Genomic DNA, 23,014 nt, shown 5'->3' with positions numbered 1-23,014 from the left:
GACGGAAGGAGACACCCACGACCTGTACCCCTCCCGCTCTGCTGAGGAGTGCACACAAGCGCTACAGAAGTCACCGTTTAGGTATTTTGGCCCTTCGTTTTCAGATTTGCTTAGAGGACCACACGTCATCTTAGGACTTCTGCATCACAGTGGTGGATATCCCATGAAAACTCAGGGTAATATTTTCCCGATGAAGAAAGCTTTCCTTTATGCGTCTTGCTAGGGGATAAAAAGAAAAGCAGGGAGAATCTTTTCAGCTGTGCCTGAAATTACTGACAGAATAAAACTGCACAAGGGACTGAGCTTCCTTTTCTCGGGGCCTGTTTACTTCCACTGTTTTCTTGGCTGAGTTCAGTTTCGATCAGGCAACACTTTTTACAGTATTGCTCAAAGTTGATGCTTTTTCTACTCCTGTGTTTGTTTTTTTCCTTTGCCAAGACTCTCCTCCCAAATTAAGGGATTTGGACACTTCGCTTAGAGTTCACATGGACCAGCATTCCTGTGCAAGGAGTGAAAGATAACAAAGGCGAAGAGTGACACAGAAATAAGGGCTGGAAATAGCTGTGGCAGGACGACATCCCATAGGATTTTCATCCCTGTTACCTACTGCAGTATAACTTTTGTCCCAAAGGTCTGACATAGAGAGCTGTGCTACGCTGCGGCGCTAACCCTGTCTGAAGCCTGCTCTTATAATTTTCAAATGGAGCAATAACAAAAACCTTGGTTTTGTTTTTGCATAAAAGGATATGTGATCACATACTGTCTTTAGAACTGATGTGTTGTTCTTCCCATGTTCTACATATTGCAGGGGGGTGGAAAAAAAAAGAAAAAAGAAGAGACTTTTAGAGCTTAGCAACATTTTAGGACCCTACTAAAATACAGCAATAAGAACCCTATTGGAATACTAAAATCAGAGCAGAGTTTGCCTGCTGTTATTCAACCCAAGACTATTTATCACATAACACCTTTTCTGCATTAATTTCAGAAAACGTATTTCCATCACTAGGAAAATTCACCTTATGCTATGCTGCCTCTATGCAGAACATGACGAGAGACTAGTCTGCGTTACACTAACAGAGGCTTTGCTACTTCTGCTGGTTTAACGTGAAACGAATTCAGATAGAACATGAATAGCACTAAAAAGCTTTAACTCCACTGTTACAGAAGGGCCAGTGCCACAATGTTTAGTGTCATTTCACATCAGATTTAAAAACTAGCTCAAGCTTGGGTTTGAGTGTCCCCTAAAAGCCGTATGCTAGTTCAAAAATATTAAGGTTTGGCTATTAGTGTTTTGTAGTTCATTATCTTATCAGGAAGAACTAATTTCCTTTAGGGAGACTGGAAGCACTCTTTCACCTCAATTTAGCATAATATGTGCCAACAGAAATTATTTCTCAGATCAACTGAGGCAGTGAGGGAGTCCATACCCATCACCAGAGCATCACCAGAGCATCACCAGAGCATCACCAGAGCATCACCAGAGCATCTGGCAGCAAAACCTGGTGGGGTTGGCTCATCCTGGGTGGCATTTTCAATACCTTAGAGTACCCAAGGCATCTGCACGGGGCCAGGTATGACACGGCGACCACACAAGACCTGTGCAACTTTGGGGCAGTCAATAATTAACCTAGGGATCCTAAAACGGCACAGTGCTATGTTTGGGTGGGATTCAGGCACCCTGGGAATGGAGATGAGAATGCCAGACAAAACGGTTTAAGGTAAGAGGCTGCATGAGTGCACACAATTCAAAAAACAGAAATTAAAAAACGAGAATACAAAGCACCTAACACCTGCAGAAATACACTTGCTAGTGAATCGCCTTCCACATTTCTAAAGTTTATCTCGGTGGGTTTAAAGGAGAATTGTTCAAGTCTCATGCTCAAACAACTGCTGCAAGATAAGCCTACACTAACTTGAGTCTTATAACATAGAAACGAGTCTGCTTTGATTTTCTACACAGTCAGTGGAGACTGAGCCTGGATCCTCCAGGGTGCATCAGAGCAGGAGCATCAAGAATTCCCCTGGAAGGTTACTCTAACCTTCAGTTGCTCATTAATGTAGCTTCCCATTTAGCAACAACACTCAACACGCAACAGCTGTTTTCATTAGCAGCAATTATACTCAACACAAATCGTGCTGATTATAATTCACAGATTCCCATACAGCTCACCTGAATTACACATTTAAAGCAAATGGGAAGCCAGGTACTGACCAGGCTAAGACCTGTTCTGCTAAGGTTGTTACACCTTTCTACCCTCCTGGACTATCCAAACACAGAAGGTGCATCCGCTACCAACCCTTAGATACAGTCTTAATGATTCGTTCACTTTCCTTTAGTGAAGAACATTGCTTTTCAGTCTTCCCCCCACCCCTGCAAGAAGTGTTGTGGGCCCATCACATGGATGATATTAAAAGAGAAGAAGAAAATAGTAGAATATTGCGGACATCGTACACAGCCTGTATTTTGGGGAAGTCACAATCTTCACCAAGCATGCTTATCAAGAGGAGCTGCTTGTTTGCGAAAAATTTTTACAGCTAAATTTTTTGTAGCATCCACCGCTTTTTAATTACACAAAAATACTTACCATCTAACCATTAGCCCAAGCTCCATGAAGTTTTTCAGGTTAGGAAGAGTCTGCCTGAGATCTGGAGTACTCAGCCCATGTTGATATCTAAGCTACAAGAACAGACAAAACAAATTAGCACAGCTTTCCAAATCCCAGATTCCAATGAATTATGGTCAGTTAATTTACTAGGTTTTCAAAGAAAGCGTAGGATAATCAAGCAGTTTCAAGAGATCTATTCCCCTTAAGGAAATGTTCCATTTAATACTCATAACCGCGTATTAGCAAAACCCACCCAAGAACAGGGACAAAATAATCAGTCAATCTGACTGTTAAACCTCATTACACTTTTTCCGTTTCCAATCTGTAACAGGAGAGCAGCCACACAGCTTATTAAAAATACAGCCATTAAGTGAAAAGACCAAATTTCAACACAATGTTCCATATTCACAGATTCAAAACATTTATTTGTGTGCAAGTGTCATCTGTCATCCGGAGCGTATCAATGTATGCTGGAATCAGTAGGGGAATTCTCACAGTAATATCAACTAGTAAAAATACATACTGTCACACAACTGATCTAAATCTGTGTTCCTTATACAGTTTACATCAACATTTAAACGGCTGCTATTATTCTCATAATTAAACCCAGCATTCAAATACAATGCCATGTAGCTAACAGAAAGACTTCAAATATTGACCTACTTTAACTCAAGTATTAACTCCTCCGTGGGTGCAAACACAAATGAAAAGATTCAATACACGGACTCCATGCAAACCGCAACTTGCTTTTACCCTCAGATTATCAAATGAAGTACACATGACAACTGTCACTGCTGGTAATTATAATCTACTTATTTAAGAAGTCCCCAGACTAAAAATACCTCTGGAGAAAATGGCACGTGGAAGGGGAAAAAGCCTTTCTTCCATTCAAGCTTCAATCTCAGAACTTCGGGGAAACTTTGCGGGGAACTTTATCCCTTGTGTGGTTAAAATATGACAAAAACCACCCCTAAACTCCAATATCTTTAAGACTATCGAATGAAACCGTATCAGCGTGATACGCGTATTCTCAGCGGATGGTAACACCCTCTAGAAGCCGCAGCTGCCCTCCAACATACACATACAGTAACCGCACAAATCTGAGACTGATAGAGCTACTTGCTCAAACATGCAACAATCCCACCCAAAGTTAAATTCGTTTTTTTAGAATTACAACCTGTTTCCATAATTCACGAAAGTAAGGTGTAGGCAAGCATCCTCTAAGTTAGAAAGATTTCTGACTTCGCCCAAACAACGGACCAGTCAGTTGTTTCACAGAAAAAGGCTCTTGAAATTGGGAATGATTTCTATGCTTGCCTGAGTTTTAGAAAGAAAAATCGCTTTGGAAGAAAATCACCCTCAGTACTGCGTTGTACAACAGTAGGCCATTTATTACACAGTTTATTATTTCCATATGGACACAGTCAAGTCATATGGTGGGCTTGGATTCATATTTTCTGCTACAATGACAGAACCTGGATTAAGACAACCATACAATATAAATTACTAAACGATCACCACATTCTCCTGATGGGATTACAGTGGATTTGGTTAACCAAAGAACTAGCCTGGGGCAAAAGAAATAAAAAAGAGAAAAAAAAAAAAATCAAAAACATTACATTTGTTCCTCCTACTACAACCAAATGTTCATAGAATACCCCTCTTTATAGTCATCCTTAAATTCTAAGGTTTCAGAGCATGAAAAGAATTGGATTAAGGGATCTCTCTATTTCCAACAGCCAAGATCAGAGGAATGCATGTGAGACTTTTGTATCAAAATACAAGCAAAACCAGTTTCTGCTAACACACGTTTTCATATTGCAAACAGTAGAGATGCATGTAAGTAAAGTTAGGATGTAAGTTTTGTGAAACCTCTAGAAAAAAAATACGATTTAACTTAATAAACTGCATTCTATTTTGGCTTTGTAATAGCTTAAAAACAAAGCACTATTGACTTATGTGTCTTTATCAACACACGCTGACAACAATGTATTTAAGAAATAAACCTACAAGTAATCCCACAAGCTGTTGAAAAACTCATCTGCCTTCTGGTGACAAGGGGAGGAGAAAAATAAGGAAAAAAAAAATAAAAAAAAATCAGTCGAAGCATCAGAGCCACGAGTTACTTCCCAGGTTTTAGTCTGGTTCCAAAATTACCTCCTCAGTAATGCAACAAGGTTAACTCCTACTTGGCAGTGGTCTGCAGTAGTCTCGCATACCCCAAAAAAGAAATCTCTCTCCCTCTATTAAATGAGAAAACCCACTACGTGTACAGCACACAGCAAACGGGAGCATGGAGGGAGAAAAAATGAGATTTCTCTTTTACTTAAGAGAGCAGAACTCTTCCTCGTGCTCTTACCCTCTGCCAGTGCTGCATCGTTAGTAAAGACTGGTTTTCTTCCCCAAACCATAAAACATTTCTCATGCACCCTTCCTTTATTTTAATACTTTTTAACAGCCAACACCACACATACAGGGATAGTTACTCCACCTCATGCAAGAAATAGCAAGACACTGAACAGAAATAACCATCGCCTGTGACCTGTTACAATAGGGTTCATACAACATCAAAATCCATTTTAAAAAGAGAAAAACGTAGGGAGAGGACAGCTGCTTCGCCCAGGAAAATTAAAAGGAACTTAAAGATAGAGCTTAGCGTTATGGTAGATGTAAAGAGGCAAGAAGGAGAGCAGTGAAACGTGAGGTCTGGGTAGGAAAACAAAAGCGGCAAGGGGTGACCGTGTGCTCTCTCAATCCTCCTAAAAACCCGAGTTCACATTTCAATTCTTGCTAGTGAACATCACCCATCTCCACCCACCCCACACGAAGTTTCCAAAGGAACCAAGTATCACTTGCAAAAGCGGCATTTTATTTAAAGATGAGCTTGTTCCTTCAGGGTATTACAGACCCGGCCATCCAAAGAAAACGTGCCTGGTTTAATTTGAGTGAACAAGTGTCCAAGATTTGCGTTCACATTTATGACCGCGTACTCTCCACGGGACTGTGAGTAAATCATTAATGATGTTCAAGTAATAAAATATTAATTGCCGTTTCCTTACAAATATTTAGCTCCTATATACAGCTCTGTTTTCCCAAGTGCTGTGTGAAATGTTACTTGACCGAACAAAAACACGTAGTAAACATGAACTGGAAAACAAATAAGGTAAAGACATCAGACACTTCAGTCAGGAGTCTGAGTCTGCTCTCATACCAGTTACTAGCAACACTTACTCCACAGAAACAAGTGTAGCAGATGAGATGCATTATATTTTATGAACAGTTCAAGACAGAACAACTTAAGGGTACTGGTATTTAAGGGGGAAAAAAAAAAATCTCACTTTGTAATTTCTTTCAATTACACAGATTTATTCCTTTTACTCATATCAAAAAGAGAAAATTTCAACATTTTATTGTACTTTGTTGCTCTGGCTTTTGGGTTAACTGACATCATTCAAAGTTATCTAATTAGAGACGTAATGAAGCAGCTAGTAAACTGTAACTGGGGAAAAAAACCAAACAAACCATATTCAGGTTTCTACAGGATTTTAGAAAACAAATCTCAGTTCATCCAATTTGATTCCTGTCTCAGAAAACTTGTACCCCAAACCTCTGAGGCTACAAATCCAGTGTGATAAACTTAAGAATTTCAGCATTATGAAAAGGCTTTGAAAAGAGGACAGACAGTATTTATAACTGTCAGTAGCTAACTGCCTAGACCGCTTTTTTTAAAATCTGAGTTTTTTGTTTGGAGATTAAATTTATATTAAGGCCAACTCTACCTCTATAGAAGACCAGCCTATCATACTAGTGGGTATTTTATATTATACTTGCTATTTATTCCAACATCACAGAAAACCATAAATGTTGAAATAAGCTGCATTTAAAACAACGGTTCTCAGAGTGAAAGGTAGATTTATTCCTAAAGCCTGTATTAGCTTTCTAATAAAATGTTTAAACAATTTCCATTAAAGACCAAGAAAATTGTTCCAGCTAACACAACCACAGTATTAGCTGCAGGTGAGGTATGACAAACAAATTAAAATTAACTCATAACAAGCTGGGCATAATTGGTTTAGACTCTTTAGGAAGAGGAAAAAAAAAAAAAAAAAAAGAAATAGTATCCAGTTGCTCCAGTTTCTAGCTGCCTTTCCTTCTTTGAGCTTCTGCTGGAAGTGGTCTGTCCTCCGCAGCGGATCAGCTCCAGCCCGAGCATCTCTAAACCGCTCCTGCCATCCAAGCATCTTCCAAGTAAGTTATTTTGTCAACTAGACTGTTACACTTAATTAAAATCATGGCAGACAACGTAAAAGCTTACCACCTTCCTAAAGGTAACAAGTCCATGGCAAAACATTCATTCATTAAATCGTGACAAGTGTAGCTACCTCTTTTCTTAACTAATTAAAATACAACCCTGCAAAGGTTCACCTACTCTCCTATAAATTCCATAAGATGTATTAGAATTATTAAAGTTTTTCAAAAAAGTTGTCTTAAAAAGAAACCATTTAGCTATCTTTCCATTTCTGGGTAATACCAGATTGCACCCAAGATCAAAATTAGGGCTTTTGCCACTAAGGGGCTGCCTCTTCCGAAAAATAAGAATATCCTGCATTTACGTGCAAAGAAGAGCCCATTTCCTATACTAATTCCTGCAACAGTATTTAATGACTAATGGTATACAAATATATATATATATTTACTCCCAGCCAGAAACCACAGAGTACCTTGACTGGAATATCCTTTTTTGGGAGCGCAGAATGACTCCGATTCTGAACTCATCTGTTCATCATTTACCGTATTGTTTCCCCAGCCGTATCCATCTCGTCCTAAGACATGTGAAAGCATTCTTACAGCTCAGAGTATGTTAATAAAGTTCAAAATACCAGCCACATCAGTACATGTTATGCATAATACTCGAGTCTACACTGAAACCTCCAGCATTTTTGCACTTCTCTACTGCAGGCGACCAGTCCTTGATGTTGTAGCACCTATACAAGAGGTGGACCCAACCCACTGCTGCGCTACGCGAGCTCATGTACTGTTAAGGCAGTCAAGAGCAATTTTGAAATATTTGCAGAGAAATGAGAAGTTTTTCCTGATAGCACCGAGCATTTAAAAGGACATCTGTTCCACAAATGTGAAACCCCACAAACAAAAATAGAAGCAGAAGTGTACTTTCCATCAAGTTTGCAGTATTGGTTAGAAGCCAAGCATTTACAGAAGGTTTTTCAGAGGATGTCAAATGCTGGGAGAGAAATATAAAATGCAAGTTTTAATAAAATGACATAGTTAATTGTTTTACAAGATCCTGGATGACTTTTCAGAGTATGAAGGAGCACTGGCTGGGATTCAGATGACTAAGCACTGCAATAATGAAAACAGAAAGTGTTGTTATAATGCCTGTTGCTATATAAACAACCTTGGGGGATCAGTGAAATAATGCCTGCTGCTATATAAACAGTTGTGTGTGTTTATACCTTTTGGGGGAAATTATAACATTTTAGATTATTTGCACTCTTAACATGTTGCTTCCCTTTGTTTTATTAAATCTAGCTAGTTCTAGCTCTGAACAGCTACGTGGGTTTACAGAAAAACCCTTAAGCTGCAACATTAGCGAAACTCATTGTGGTATCAATTAGCTCTTTAGATAGCGTGTCTCAGCACTAAACACTTAAAATTCATTTTCATTTGTTCATATTTAAAAGACTGTCAGCATACATCTATCACAGTTTGGAAGTAAATCTAACCAAGGCTTTTTTTTTTTTTTTTTTTAAGCTTCTTGGGGAAGTAGGAGAGAAAAATAAGCAACATAGCAAGCACTGTGATTATAACAAGTCTTCAAGTCGCCAATCTTGCTTTCAGAAGGAGCAAACAGAGGATTGCCACAGCAGGGACAGCCCTGATCCAAACGAGAAGTGCTCAAACACACAGCTATTTTTATGGAAACGCTGACTTGTAGCTTGATATGCCAACGCCTGCCTCCTTCTCCCAAGTGGATTTCAACGCTGTTCAGAGGTCCACCCTGAAAAGCAGATGTTTACTTTGCAATTCTTCTAAGAGTACTAAACTAACACGAAAAACAAGTTACATCAACATCCTTGAAGACCCACGTCCTTCATTAATCCACCGGGCACACGCTTTAAAGTTCCTCAAGCTGACCCAGCGTACTTAAAAAAGCCTTCATGAAAGCCATCTCAAAGGACTCCCATCACAATTTTGATTTCGCAATAACAAATAAGGCACACAAACAGCAATCAAAGCAGTAACAGGAGATAACAATTCCATTTGATGCTGTCCCTTCAAAGGCTGCTTACAATCCCGCTGTTATTTTTAAAACATGCTTAGTCTAAACTAGCCTGATTTCCCCCCCACGTACAAGGTAGAGGCTGCTATCACTAAGATACTCTCCTCTTCTCTTACTTTGATCTATAACAGCGATAACTAACAGTCAAGGTGCTGCAAAGCCACTGGTCCAAGACAGTCAATGTTAGGAAAGTTTGTCAAGTTAGTCAGGTTAGGGAATTTTGATCTTTACGTTACGGTTAAGTGTCTACACACATCGGGTTAGCATGGAGCTTTAACTGCTTCAGTTCTCGCAAACTGCATCAAATTCATATGGTAACTTTTTCTCACCCACTGGTTCTTGCTGCCCCAAGAACAGCCCGTCTCCTTTCCTCTCCTCTCAGGCTGGAGAATCTTAATTCACTTCCATCTGAAAGGCAGGGGGAATTCATGCACAAAATCGAAGTACAGGAGTGATTCGGCAGTGAGCAGGGAAACTACATTCACATCTGATAACAGATCAAATTCCCTTCTACCGTCTTTGATTTGCCTTAAAAGTATATTAAGCTGCTGCTTCCCCTCACATCCACCAAAACACGGAGGCTGAACATTATTCAAACCCAGCAGCAGCCTGGACGCTAATCCTCAGCAACTTGTAATATTCTGCCAAACATTTATGAAGTAGTTTTCTTCTAATTTTTAAAACTGAAATGTGATAATAGGCAATATTTAATACTGGATTTTGGTTTCACAGCAATCGTGTTTATTGGAGATAGACCACAAGAAAATAAGGAAATAGGAGTACGTGTTTGAGTACATGCAGAACACACTGCAGAACTAAACATTTAGACGAGCCAAAAGCCGCGTTTCCTCCAGGACTCTCGCTCGTATTCGCGAAGCCCTTCCCGAGAGCAAACACAATACCCCTCCAGAGAGGTCTCCAGCGTTAGCCTTCACGGTTCGAGCCTGGTGTCCCAGTAAGCGTATGGAAAAGCAGCGTCAAAGTCAGGCTGGGGGAAACAGTCACTTACATAAGTAAACTATTCCTGTAAGATTTGGTGGTTAGTGGGCTCGCTATAAAAATAACATCTACAGGCCCCCTTGCCCATAAAGGTGCCTCTCGTATACCACGGCCATTTTACAGAAAGAACATTAAACAAGGCAATTTAGAAGATAGAGCAATTACTGGCCTCAGAAAAGCTCCCCCCTTCCCCAGTGATGCACTCAAATAACTCAAACCATGTTTACTGTTCGGCTGTAGTCTTGCTGCATTATAGCTTGCTGAGATGAAACTATACAGCACAACCATTCCAGCTTCAGGTCAGAACTTCTTAAAACACCTCGGTATCACAAAGTGATATTTATTGGATTATAAGACATGGGCACACTTACTTCCTATGACCTCATTCCTCCTGAACTTTTGTATTAAAAATCATTACATCAGGCACAGAACAAAAGGTCAGATGTGCAAAAGCCAGACAGAGGAAGACAAGGAATATTTTGTACCTATACCTTAAACATGACGTTTTCTTTATGTGTTTAGCTCCCCAAGTGTAATTTTGCACTGCATGAGAACATCTGAAACTTGCTTTTTACCTACAAACACCAAAAGGGCAATAGTCTGAGGAGCGCACGGGTGGGTACGGTGAATTCACCCACCTTGCCCTGGCTGGAGATCAGAGCGAATACAGCCCAGAGCCCAAACTCATCAGCCAGGCTGAAAGGCTGCGTGGGTGCACTGGGGCTAGCCCATCGGCTCGGGCGGCAGGTGAACATCCACACCCAAGCCTGTGAACTTCTCTCTGCTAGCGATGAGGTTTCAGACTAGATATAAGGAAGAAATTTTTCACGATAAGGGTGGTGAAACCCTGGCCCAGGTTGCCCAGAGAGGTGGGAGATGCCCCATCCCTGGAAACATCCAAGGCCAGGCTGGACGGGGCTGTGAGCACCCTGATCTGGTGGAAGATGTCCCTGCCCATGGCAGGGGGTTGGACTGGATGGGCTTTAGAGGTCCCTTCCAACCCAAACCCTTCTGTGATCGCTCAATGACAGTTCAGAGCAATATAATAAAGTTTCCAAATAAGTTTTGGGAAATTTGCATGTGGTCCTACTCACTCCTCCTCCATTTATTCATTACCTTCATATTTTGATAAATCCCCTCCTAAACCAGGCCATCTTCCCATTTGGCATCAGTCTAGCATTACCTTGTACCTTGAGATGTTGCAGGAAAGGAACCTGCAGAATTGTTTCAGTGTGCACGAACAACGCGCTCCATTAGGTATTGCAAACACAAAGTCTTTCACCTATTTGTTCTTTAATGCTATGTTAGGAAAAACTTCTTCCCCGAAAGGGTGGTCAAGCATTGGCACAGGCTGCCCAGGGCAGGGGCTGAGTCCCCATCCCTGGAGGTATTTAAAAGCCGGGGAGATGTGGTGCTTGGGGCCATGGTTTAGTGGTGGACTTGGCAGTGCTGGGTTAATGGTTGGACTCGATGATCTTAAGGGTCTTTTCCAACCTTAACGATTCTATGATTCTATGAAAGCCCTTGTTTTAAAATGGGTAAAACTGAGCTTTTGGCAGTTTTTCCTAAAGCATTCATCCAGGTTTGTGAAACCTACTCCTTCAAGTGAAAAGGCTCTTGCTTTGAGAAAGCGTTACTCAAAGAGCAAGTGAAAAGGCCCATGCCACAGAGGAAGAATTTAGGAAGAATGTAGGAAGAATTTAGGGATTCTCAGCTCCCAGCCCCACATCTCTTCTAAGCTGAACTGCTTCCCAGGTATCCATTACGCTACTTTCAGTGGGAAAAGGAGACTGACTTCTAAAAAAGACTAGATTTTGAATCAAATGTGAAGACCTCTCATTCAAGGAGTATAGAATCAATAGTTCTACCTGTGTAAGACTTGTTTTCTATCAGCGTAACACCATCATTCAGTGAACACCAAATAGCACAAAGACAGCCCGATACTGAAAATCATTTCTCATATGATAGAGCATATTTCAAACTTAAAAGCTGAGGTCAGGGCGCATTAAACCAAGGTCTGTTCAGAAATGGCCTTCCTGAAAACAACTAGCAACTTATATTTGCTAAATTGAACCAGAGCTTGTTTTTTTTTTTTTTTTCTATTTACACAATATTAGCTTGAGAAATATTGACATGAATTATGCACAAGGCCAGTGAAGAAAGACACAATATCCCCTTTAGTGTTTCAAGTCTCTTGAAAAACAAAATACTTTCAAGCTCTGGATTTCCAAGCATTCTGGACTGATCAAAAAGTAAATAAGCCAATACACATTAGACACTTTTATTCCTTTTGTTAGAGAACAACTTGCTCTAAACTTCAACCACTGTATCTAGTAAGCCAGAAAAGCATTTATGGGTGATTTAGGAGCAGCTGTCATACCCAAAACTTTCAAAACAGGATTTGTGCCCTGATGTGCCAAATCCTATGTAGAGAAGTATGAGACAAACCCTGCCTCACGGAACACAAAACGTACATATTTAAACGATACAACAGAAGAACGAAGGATGTGGGTGGAAGGAGAAGTGAAAAATAACAGAAGCTCAGCAAAAAAAAAAAGTCACAGCTTGTCGGTTGCTTGCTAATGACAGATAAGAGTAATTTTTATGCATTAAAGCAAGCAAGGTTTCAGGACACGATATGCATTTTCGCATGATTTTTTTTTTCCATTAAGAGACGGCAACATGGCAGAAAGCGAGAAGGCTCCTGAAGGAAGAGACGGGCTCACAAATGAGGTCCACGAATTCCACAGGTGTTAACATTTCATATCTGAAAGTCAAGCTTTGTCTCCAGAGCACACACCCTACTCATTAGGAAAAAATCATACACTACATCTTTTTCCTACACTAACACATTGTGCCATGGCTTGATAACAGACTTCCCACTCTCCTATCTCTTCCAGTTTCAAAATGTAGTACTTACGTACAGTACAAAGCAGTTTAACTTGGCAAATCACATGTGTTTATGTCAGCTTAGCTGTATCAGGAATCCATTTTCCTTTCGATTACTAAATTTTTATTCTATTTTAAACACATACTCATTTTTCTTTTTTTTAAACTGAGTGGGCTGAAGAGTTAACGCACAGAGACGATGACAGCTACACCATACACAAGTGATCTAACACACAGAGCACGCTTGCAGGGGGTGGTCCCCAAAATTATTTTGGAGAAGTGACCCTAGGCACAGCTGGTGCTGCCACCTCCCCTATTCGCACCCAAGCACGCTGCTCACCCCACCTCATCTGCTCCGTACTCCCTGCAACCGGAGCAAGAAGCGCAGCCTCCAGCGCTGCCTGGGCTCCAGCCGCAGGTGCGGTGATGGGGACAGGCTGGAGAGCCAAGATCTGCTCCTCCACAGAAGAAGTTAACATTGGCCTTTGCTGATCAGTACAGATTGCCTACGGGCAAGGCTAGGCAGGCTTTCATCTGAATGAAAGGGCGACTGTTGTTACAGCTAATCCAGTCTCATTTCAGCCTATTTTATCTTGGCATGGGTGATAGGAAAGGAAAAAAAGAAAGCCTTCCAACAAGTTTGCAAAACACATATGTAAATTCCCCAATTCTAAATGATCTGGCTAGGTATCAGCCCATTGCTACCCTAGGAGACTTTCAGGAATGAAACCTCTCCTAAAAGCTTTTGGCTCTGCGCAGCTGGAGAAGGTACTTTGTGGTTTTTCAGGTGCAGTCCCTTCCTCTTAACATTAAAATGAATGCTTGGCACTTTACAAGATGAGGACTCGACTCTGGCTTCAACCTGTGCTCTTTCAAGAACACTTTTCCCTATGCAGTTAAATTGGCCGCAAATTCAGACAGTGCATTCTTTCTGAACTGTACGTTTTATGATCTTAGTTTAGGGGCCTCATAAAAGATGTAGTGTGCAAGTCACAGTATCCTACACTCAAAGGGTCATAACCACCGCATCTACACCGATACCCACAGAACTCTTAAAGACACTTCTGCTCGGTAGTGTTTATTGCCAAAACAAATTTCTAGTCCTAACATTTCTGCCGTTCAACTTCCCATGGAAAAGTTTAATAGTTTCTATTATAAAGTTGATTTTCTCACATGTTAGATAGCCTAACAGAGCCAGAAACTGGACATCTTGCCTCATTTCATGTTTAAGAGCTGAATTTCAGTTTGGTTTTGTTGTTTTTTTTTTTTTTTTTACATATGGCACTCGTATGTAAGCATTCAACTTTTATTCCATGCAGCTATTAGAAAGATATCAGTTTGACTGCAGCTCAAATACATCAAGGAGTATTTTGTTTTCTTCTATGCTTCTGTGAATGTGACTTACCTCGTGCATTAGACAAGCAATTGAGACAAAAAGCGCCATTCCCGCGAGGGCAGCATTGGCTGATCGACATCTGCAGCAGGTTACACAAAGCACGTAAATGTTGTCTGCCACCATGCGGACACAGCGACTCTGGACGCGGGAAAGGAGGGCTAGACACAAGTTGCTTGCTTGGATCTGTACTGCACTGATGTGAAAACAAACATCCTTGGGGGAACTGATGAAAGATTGAGTGAGTTTTTCGTGTCAAATAGCAAAGTTCTGTTGCTAATGAGTGTCAGATGAAAGCAGAACTATTCTTTGGCCAGGGCTGAGCAAATCATGCCAATGTGAATAGGAATATCAGACTAACATCACTCAACAGTTGTCTGACAAAACAAATCAAGGCTGGATCGGAAGAGAAGCCTTGCCTTGCGAGGCAATTGAGAGCACGCACTCAATACGAACAGAAAAAAACCTTAACTCATGCAGTGTAACAAACCAAAAAGATTTCACAAAACCTGGAAGTGATGTCTGGGAAGGTATCCTCTGACTGCCCCCAGCTGTGACAAACACCAGCGATGAACTGGGGTAAGACTAGACACAATCACTCCTTAGCTTGGCCCTAGGGAATTAAAGAGTTGCAGAACAGTCCAAATTCATTTGATACCCAGTTGTGCGAGTCACCTTTCAAGAGCCAGTAGTTTAGGCAAGGACAGAACACCCCCATTTCTGAGGCCACATCCACAAAAGCCAGATGGAAGTAGGGACCAAGGTCACAGCAGCAACAAGACTCAAAGGGGTCTCACAGCGATCACAGTTCTGGCCTATGGCTCTGTAGAGAAGCTGGCCTTCCTTATAATAAGAACGATAAGAATAAGAAATCCAGATGATCAAGAGAGAAATCAACTTCCACCCCCTTCTGTGGCTGACCAAAATACCAAATCATCATTTGATACTCAGAGCTGCAAACAAGCTGATTGTCCCATGCAAGAAAATAACTGCAGCAAATCCCCTGCTGAGCAGGAGCAGAAGACACCAGCTCTACAGCTATAAAGCAATTCTTTCCTCTCCAAGCAATCTTCCAACTGGATGAGGAATACTAACTGCCAAGTATTGTGCTAGAGACAACCTCCCGAATATGTAAAGGAACAAGATGGTCATGCTGTCTTCAATGGCTACACATCATATATGCATGGGTTAGAAACAATAACCAATACAAAAAAGAAACCATTTAATATCATCTTGTACACAACTTTGGGTCAGGTATTTCCCGTAGTGACACTGTGCGTGCTCACTCAGGAAGGACGGTCACTAAAATAAGATCATCTCTTCCTACATAATGAAGAACGTAAGCTGAAGTCAAGCCCAAGCAATCAAGGCTCTGGGAATAAAAGGAAGAGAGAGCAAAAACAGGCAGTAAGCGGCAATAAAGCTTCTTTCTTTCTACAGGCCTGAGATTTGAAACTCAAAGCCACTGAACTCTCACCCCCCACAGTGTGTGGGGGTTAAAAAAAATTTTTTTAAAGAGCTGAGAGGAAGAAACCTGAAGCGCCAAGACCACTGCTCAAAGACTTGCGAGAGCTCGGCTTAGCAAGGTCCACGTCTATGCCCTGGCTGAGCTGCGTGCCACGTGCATTACGTTCAGAGCGAGGAGAACGCCGAGATGCCAGCTTGCCCATGCTGCATGTCTGCCTACCACCCACAAAAACCCGCACAACGCTTTAGTGAGTTCCTAATATTCGTCCACTATAACAGGAGGTTTTCACGGTGTAATCTCAACTCTTCTACTGTGAAAACCAATGCAAGAGTTCATTTCATTTTCCTACTAAAGCCTCGTCTTCCTCAGATACCCCACGCACATCCATAGCTCAGCAGCCGCAGAGCTGCGGGGCCAGCTACCTACCGAATGATCTCCCAGCGCCGAATGCTTTTGAGAGCGGAGCAATTCACTCCCGTTTTTAGCAACTGTATTGTGCTTCACCTTTGACAATGCTGTGGAATGACAGTGATTTTTTTGTTGTTGTTGATATTATTAGACATAAGTCGCTAATTTCCCTTTGAAAAAATAACACATTTGTATGTTCGTTAGAGTCAAAGAGCTGAAATCTTAACTGGAAATTTATGGTCTTACCTAATATTATCCAACATAAAAAGCTACTCTGTGAACTTCGTGAGGGATTCAATTTTACAAACAGAAAATATGGGGCTTGAAACAATTTGTGCTCACGTACAGATGGAAGTTATTATGAACTCTCAGAATTAACACACATTGTTTTGACTTCGGAATGTAACAGCAAAGCAAGTTTCTCCAAATAAATGCTCTACCAAGCTAGCACTGAGCTGCTTCTAATTCCAGCTGAATTCTCCTGAGTGCAAGATGTGGTTTTCATTGTTATTATCCTGCTGTTTTACAAAACAGTACCACTTTATCTCTAGAAGAGTTTTATTTCAGTAATTTTACTTAATATCAACCCAGTCTCACTTCTTCCCCACTCACGTTTCTCCTTGCCGCCAGAACTCCAGGTAATCGTGAAAAGGAAAAAAACAAAAATCTGTGAAACCAGGGAAGCTTATACAAATCCAAAGTATTTCTTTACAATGATACAAGTTTCTCTGGGCTCTTCATTTCTCCCCCACAGTGATCAAGACTTGCATGAATGATTCCAGTAAGGCGACAGAGACCCAAGCTCTTCTCTTAATGCTCCAGTAGAGTCAGCACCGTTCCTCCTAGACACCTCCAATCTTCCCACAGCAGCCAGAGGGAATTAAGCAACAGATCCGCATTTATTCACAACAGAATAATTTGCAGGAGCAGTTCCTTGAATTAAGACCAACACCTTTGGGCCTTAAAAGGATTCCCTCACAGGCTGTGACGGTCTAGAGATAGGAGGCAGCTGCTCACTCTCCATCCAAACTTAATTATTTTCACACGTTCACATGAACTAAGCATATCTGGAAGCTTCTCTCAAAGCAGCCTTAAGATCTTCTAAAAGCTACTTAAATTCAACAGTTCCAGCCTCCAATGGAAAACACAAAGGATTCAAACAATCTCAGGTTTCTAGATCAAGTCAGCCCCTGAGTAGACGTTTGTGTGATGTATTTCTACATCTTATCTACCTGGTCTGCTTTCACAATGGAATTTCCCCTTGGCAGAACTATAAAAAGCTGCAATATTTGACCAAGGATATCAAAACAAAGGTGACTACAACAGTTTATACAGACTTCGGTAACACTTTCCTGATTAAATAAGTAGTACAAGCCCCCCCCCCCCAAATTCCGATTTACTTTTATTATGTTTTTATATTCAACAGCATACAATCCCAAGCATTAACATGTGAACCACTGGCGTTGCACAAACCACTTCAAAGTTTGGCCACTGACTACTTTAGCTTGTACCAGCACCAGTGACCTCATGTAAATTTGGAAGCTTTTTTATACGAATACATACTTAAAGTCTTCATTTACTTTTATGAGCTTAAAAACATACCAGTGATTTCAGAAACCAACTGCAAGGACTTGGAAGGCAACATGGGCGAGTGATCATGTGTTCAACTGTTCATAGTCATTTAGAAATAAGTCAAGAACAAAATCAGAACGAGAGATTTCAGTAGGCCTAACAGTGGTAACACCTCAGAGACCAGTCAGAGAGAAAAACAGGAGAACAAGTGAAGCGGTGACAGTTACTACAAAGATACTACAGGCACAAGTGCCAACTAGCCCAGACTACAAGAAATAACGGAAAGGCTACCGGTTTGGGCTCGATGAAGAGTTCATCGCTTCAATCAAGAAAGAGGCCCTTGCATCACACAACTGAACGGCAAACTCCAGAACAGGAACAAAAACATGAAAGGCTGAAAAGCAAAGCAAGCAGCATCACGACTCACCAAGTTACAGAATGAACTAATGTATTTACATAAGTAGAGATTAAGGAAAGCATTGATTTGACAGTAATGGAGAGAGAAAGCTATCAAAGCATTTGAAGGAAAGAGCATTTAATCCCTTTTTCTCACTAGTCTTCCCTATGAAAGTCAAGTGTGAACAGCTGGCTGCCATTATTAATACCAGCAACAGAGAGTCACAGTCTAAGTTATATTAACAGCTTGGTTAAGTGAATTTCCAAGATTAGCAGGACTTGATTAACTTCATCTTAAGATATTTTAGCCTTTAAGTAATTTCAGAGCCATTGGAGGTTATCTTCCAAAATACACTAAGCATGGGCAAGATACCAGAAGTCTGGAAAACGGTAAATGCAATCCAAGCTTAAAAAACAAACAACACAAAAAGACCCAGAAGCTTTACTTCAATTTGGGGCAGGGAATGGGGAAAAAGTGGTGGGAGAGAGAACTGGAAAAACAAACCAAACAACTAGAAACTAAGCATAAAAAATGATCCGATTTTTCAAGAATAAAACTGTCAGACCAATCTAATTTCAAGCCTTACAAACAGGTTAGAAACTGAAATGCCATATTTCTGTTGGAATTTAAATAAATCTCTTGGCACTTTATGGTGTAATACGCTCGCAAGCATGCTGGAGAAATGGGATATTGATGAAGTATGAATGAATACAAAGCAAGTAAGTACTCTTTGGGTGTAGTTAAGCAACGGTTCACTGCTGCAAATGGAAGTGCTAGTGAAGCGGGGTTCCACCTGGGTCTAGGCTTTACCCCAGTTCTATTCAATATCTTAATTAGGTGACCTGGATGGAGAATAGGCTCCCATGCAGACAGCGCAAATCTGAGACTGAGTTCTCAGCCTGCCTTTCCCTATCTTCTAGAGTTATGTCACCAAATCTGAGACACGATTAAGAAGAAAAAGGGGCATCTAAAGTACATTCAAGGTACAGCATGTAAAACGTGAATTAAATGAGTCACCTGCCCAAATTCAGAATGGACTGTTCTGTTGCTATGCTGAAGAGACTTAGGGTTGCTGGCTGCACTGAAGCACAAAATTCACCGTTTCACGCTGTTAAGAGTACAAATCTATCGGAACATAAACCGGAAAAAAAAAAAAAATGAAGAGACCTATGAAGCACTTCTCCCATCTTTCTCAATGTTGTGAAGGCAACAATTGCATAACTTTGGGCACCGCACTTCAAGAAAGATGTGGATTCAGATGGGGAATAGGAGACAACAAGAATGCTCAGAAATTAAGAGACATTGTACGAAACGTTCAAGGCCAATTGTATCAGGTTCAACAAGGCTCAGGGCCGGGTCCTGCCCTGGGGGCACAGCAACCCCCGGCACCGCTGCAGGCGTGGGGAGGAGCGGCTGGGAGCTGCCCGGCGGGAAAGGGCCTGGGGGTGCTGGTCGACAGCCGCTGGACATGAGCCAGCAGGGTGCCCAGGTGGCCAAGAGGGCCAATGGCACCCTGGCTTGTATCAGGACTGGTGTGGCCAGCAGGAGCAGGGCAGGGATGGTCCCCCTGTGCTGGGCACTGGTGAGGCCGCCCCTCGAATGCTGTGCTCAGCGCTGGGCCCCGCACCCCAAGGCGGCCATGGAGGGGCTGGGGTTGTTTAGTCTTGAGAAGTGGAGGCTCAGGGGAGACCTTATCGCTCTCTACAGCTACCTGAAAGGAGGCTGTAGCGAGGTGGGGGTCGGTCCCTTCTGCCAAGCAACAAGCAATAGGATGAGAGAAAATGGTTTCAAGCTGCGCCAGGGCAGGTTTAGGTTGGATATTAGGAAAAACTTCTTCACTGAAAGGCTTATCAAGCATTGGCCCAGGCTGCCCAGGGCAGTGGTTGAGTCCCCATCCCTGGAGGTATTTAAAAGGCGGGGAGATGTGGTGCTTGGGGACGTGGTTTAGCGGTGGGCTTGGCAGTGCTGGGTTAACGGCTGGCCTTGATGATCTTAAAGGTCTTTTCCAACCTAAACGATTCTATGATTCTATTCTATGACATGACCCATGAGATAACACTTTAGAAAGGAGAAGTTGTCTTTCAATGCATAAAAGTTTGCAAAGAGGAAGAGAATTAAGTGAACAGATTACTATAGGAAGCGATTATGTGGTCAAACAGAAGCAAGACAGATTTGGATTAGGTGTCAGAAAAGACTTTAATGGCCAGGACAGCCCATCACTGGAAGGGACTACTTCAATCACAGGCTTTCCCTCAGGGAAAGTTATACAAACATCTACCAGGGATGGCATAAAAGCAGCTGGTCCTGCCCTAGGACTAGGCAACAGTCTAAACGGGCTCCCCAGGTCCCTTTCAGACCAGCTTCTGGAACATTTTCTGAATTCCATACCAAATGTGTCAGCAGCAGGTTAGCAGCATCTCAAATACAAGTTTGTAAACCTGTAAACTCTCATGAGCTTGCCAAAGTAAAGGATGATTTTTAAAATACATTAAGAGCAAGGAAGTAAGGATGATTAGAGGATTTTTAAAAAAAAAACAAAAAAAAAAAAAAAAAACCACCCAAAAAACCCAAACCCAAAAAACCACAAAGTCATGCATGGGCAAGGCTTAAGGTTTTCCAACTTGTTGCGTTTTCTTATCATAAGTACCAGAGTAGAATACTAGTTAAAGTAATTCAGCAAAATTAAAGCAGCAATGAGAATGACACGAATGGATCTTCAAGTATGACAGAATAAAAAAAAACAGAAAACATTTACAATTTTCAAAACAGTGTGTACAGACTCGAAGTATTTATTTGAAAAGGAAAAGATTCATTATTAGCTGGCGAGCCCTTCTTCAAGCACCACAAGAGAAAGTCTCGAGCACAAAGCAGTAAGGGAAGTGAAGACAATGATTTGAAGAATGCCTCCACTAGTTCAGGTGTTTGCCGTAGAGAACAGCATCACCAGTCAGTAGATGCACACTCATGCCATACTGACACTAAGCAGAACACAGATACTTATAAAAAAAAATCTTCGTGTACCAACCTGTGCTATATTTTTGTTGAGAAGATATACTCCGTATTCAAACTGAAGCTTCTCCCCTCCTTTTGGATATAAAGGAAATCTGATGGGAAAGAAAACAGAAAAAAGCATTTAAGGTGAAATTATTCAGATGCTTAAGTAAACTTTAAAAAGCCACAGATGCCTTTTCTGGGAAGGTAAAGATTGAAAAAGCCTCCCTTGCTGACTTCTCCCAGGAACCCCCTCCGCAGGACGTACTTAGGAACCCCCTGCAACTCCAGTCAACCAGCCTTTAAAAAAAATGACATCAACATTCAGCTAATGAATTACATTTTCTAAAGTATTTTAGGTTTTTAAAAGATGCTTTATGACTCTCCCAGTGCTGCAACATTCCTCTCGCTAAGTGAAGCATGTTTTAAGAAGCGTGCGGCGTAATACCAGATCCAACCTTATCCCTTTGTGTTCAGCCATTCGCATTTGGTTAGCTCATTTCCAAACAGAAACAGTCTTTTAAAGAAAGGTGTTCTGTTTTGGTTGTTCTTTTGCGATTGAAAGAGCACAAATCTTTTCACACACAGAAGACATTTGCAGGCTCATTTACCAACACACCAGAAGACGACTTAGAGAATACAAGTAATCAAGAATACAGCATCATTGGCCACTACAGTCCTTGCAAATATCATATTCCTAATATTTATTTCTCCTATTTAATAAATAAAGCATTTTTCACAATTTTAAATACCTAGATGTAGCAAATAGCTTATAAGAAAGTAGCACAGCTTATTTCTGTCTTAACTGCTGCACGAGACCAGAGAACCAAAACTTTAGTCCCTAAAGTACTGAAACTGTTTGACAGTCTGTGTTTAAGAATATAATATAATAATATATAATATATAATAACATATAATATTATTTAATTATATAATAAATATATTATAATATAATAAATTATATTATTATATAATATATAATAATATATTATATAATATAATAATATAATGCATATGTTCTAGGAATCTCCACTCAAGTGAAGCAGTTCTCAAACAGTTTTAGTATTTGTCCACTGCATTTCTTAGGATTGCCTTTTGACTTTTCCTTACCACCAGAGGTTACGAGGTCATCGTGGTCAATACAGTCATCTTCGTACAATCTAAAGTTTATGTTTATGGGAACTATACCATGAAACGAGCTTTGGCCTTTTCAAGAACCGTACGTTCTGTAGCTCCTAATCAAGATGCTGAGCGTATTATCGGCACAAAACCCACATTACATCAGAAACCAAAGTCTCCCTCAAATAGAAGATAACAAATACAGGAGATCAATATCTACTAGAAACAACACACATTCTAGAGGGGTGATTATGCAAAGTGTATTTTATCATCAATCAGCCCCACAGTAGAGTACATTTGCAACTTTTAAGGAGAATTATATAGCGCCATTAAAGCTAAAGGTTAAAAGGTCATGATCACAGCAGATCAAATATTAAGACGTCAGCTTCAAGTTTTATGCTACTTTCAAACTCACTAGGTCACTTCAAGTTGAGGAATATAAAAATCACCGTGAGCAGTATATATCTAGCTCACCTTGCTTAATAGATCTATAAATCCAACTGGTTCCCCATGCAAGAAAATAAAACCTTTCAAACTGAACACATGCTACAAAAATTCCACGATGCATTATCCTAACGTGTAAAACACAAATCAAAAGGAATTCATTTCAATATCTACAATTACACTACCCAAATAGAGCAGGATTTCGATTTAAAGATACCTTTACAATTAACAGTATAGAACTCAAGCTCGACAATAAAAGCACCATTAGGAACACAAGCCATGTTTCACTAGAAGATAGTATTTCATTAAGTCACTAGTAACGGGAACCATGTAGTCTATTATTAGACACAGGGTCTTCGATACATGCAGTATAGAAAACAGGATAAAAAACTGTTTTACAGTGCTTGCTACCATCTCCCACACACAG

At 40.8% G+C, this 23,014-nt stretch overlaps 1 protein-coding gene across 6 annotated transcripts in view; it reads right to left on the bottom strand.

Moving 5' to 3' along the window:
* The window catches only part of UVRAG (UV radiation resistance associated), a 102,807-nt gene that overhangs the window by 12,523 nt on the left and 67,270 nt on the right, over nt 1–23,014 (bottom strand). For 3 of the 6 annotated variants that reach the window (XM_082335639.1, XM_082335640.1, XM_082335641.1), the window contains 2 exons: nt 21,059–21,137; nt 2,586–2,677 (listed from right to left, as the gene is read on the bottom strand). In XM_082335639.1, the coding sequence (XP_082191765.1) occupies nt 2,586–2,677; nt 21,059–21,137 (171 nt within the window). Of the gene's footprint in view, nt 1–760; nt 796–2,585; nt 2,678–9,236; nt 9,316–21,058; nt 21,138–23,014 lie in introns of those variants that run through there. The other 3 variants (XM_082335642.1, XR_014230637.1, XM_082335643.1) reach the window with 3 other exon arrangements.

The sequence above is a fragment of the Platalea leucorodia genome, assembly GCF_965183815.1.
Source record: "Platalea leucorodia genome assembly, chromosome: 2".
NCBI lineage: Eukaryota > Metazoa > Chordata > Aves > Pelecaniformes > Threskiornithidae > Platalea > Platalea leucorodia.
Note: the sequence above shows the minus strand (reverse complement) of the source record. Positions and strands in the feature narration are given on the sequence as shown.